Consider the following 598-nt stretch of genomic DNA (forward strand, 5'->3'; position numbering starts at 1 on the left):
CTGGGGCCGCACCACTTCTTAGGTAATGGAGGGGGGGTGGCGAGGGACGGACACCTCTAAACGCCCCATGCAGCCACTGCCGGACACAGAAATTACAGAAGGATAATTTAAATATTTCGGGATCCTAAAGATAGGAGGCAGACAGGTTGGAGGGTGGGAAACATGTGAGGAGAATTCAACTCCCCCCCTGGTTTTTGCCACTTGGTTTTGTCTTCCCTGGCTCCTCCAATGGGAGTCTTTGGCTGCCGCCTCCGGAAGCTCCTCCCACCGGCTGGGCCAATAACGCGCGCGGGGGGGCGGTGCCTGCGCTGGGCCTGCGGAACCGCCCCCCCAGCCTCGGCTCGCCTGAGCTCGCCGGCTGCTCGCCTGCCCGCGGGAGAGGGGAGAGAATTCGAACGCTTCCCGGCGTCCTGGTCTCGCGCTGCCCCTCGGCGGCTAGCGTCCCTCACACAGACACCGCGTTTCCTCTCCACACTCGCCGAGAAACAGAACAGCCTCCAAGCTGGCGGGAGCCATGGTTCACATCAAGAAAGGCGAGCTGACCCCGGAGGAAAAGGCGCTGCTGGAAGTCATCGGAAAAGGTACGGGCGCTGGGCTG

At 62.4% G+C, this 598-nt stretch overlaps 1 protein-coding gene across 4 annotated transcripts in view; it reads left to right on the forward strand.

The window, feature by feature from the left end:
- Positions 1–23: 23 nt before the first annotated feature.
- Positions 24–598, forward strand: part of ANKMY2 (ankyrin repeat and MYND domain containing 2) — a 33,408-nt gene continuing 32,833 nt past the window's right edge. The window contains exon 1 of one of the 4 annotated variants that reach the window (XM_005872319.2): positions 24–581. In XM_005872319.2, coding sequence (XP_005872381.1) covers positions 515–581 — 67 coding nt within the window. In that variant the 5' untranslated portion in view covers positions 24–514. The remainder of the gene's footprint in view (positions 582–598) is intronic. The other 3 variants (XM_005872318.2, XM_005872320.2, XM_014544663.1) reach the window with 3 other exon arrangements.

The sequence above is a fragment of the Myotis brandtii genome, unplaced genomic scaffold (assembly GCF_000412655.1).
Source record: "Myotis brandtii unplaced genomic scaffold, ASM41265v1 scaffold374, whole genome shotgun sequence".
In the NCBI taxonomy this organism is placed as follows: Eukaryota; Metazoa; Chordata; class Mammalia; order Chiroptera; family Vespertilionidae; genus Myotis; species Myotis brandtii.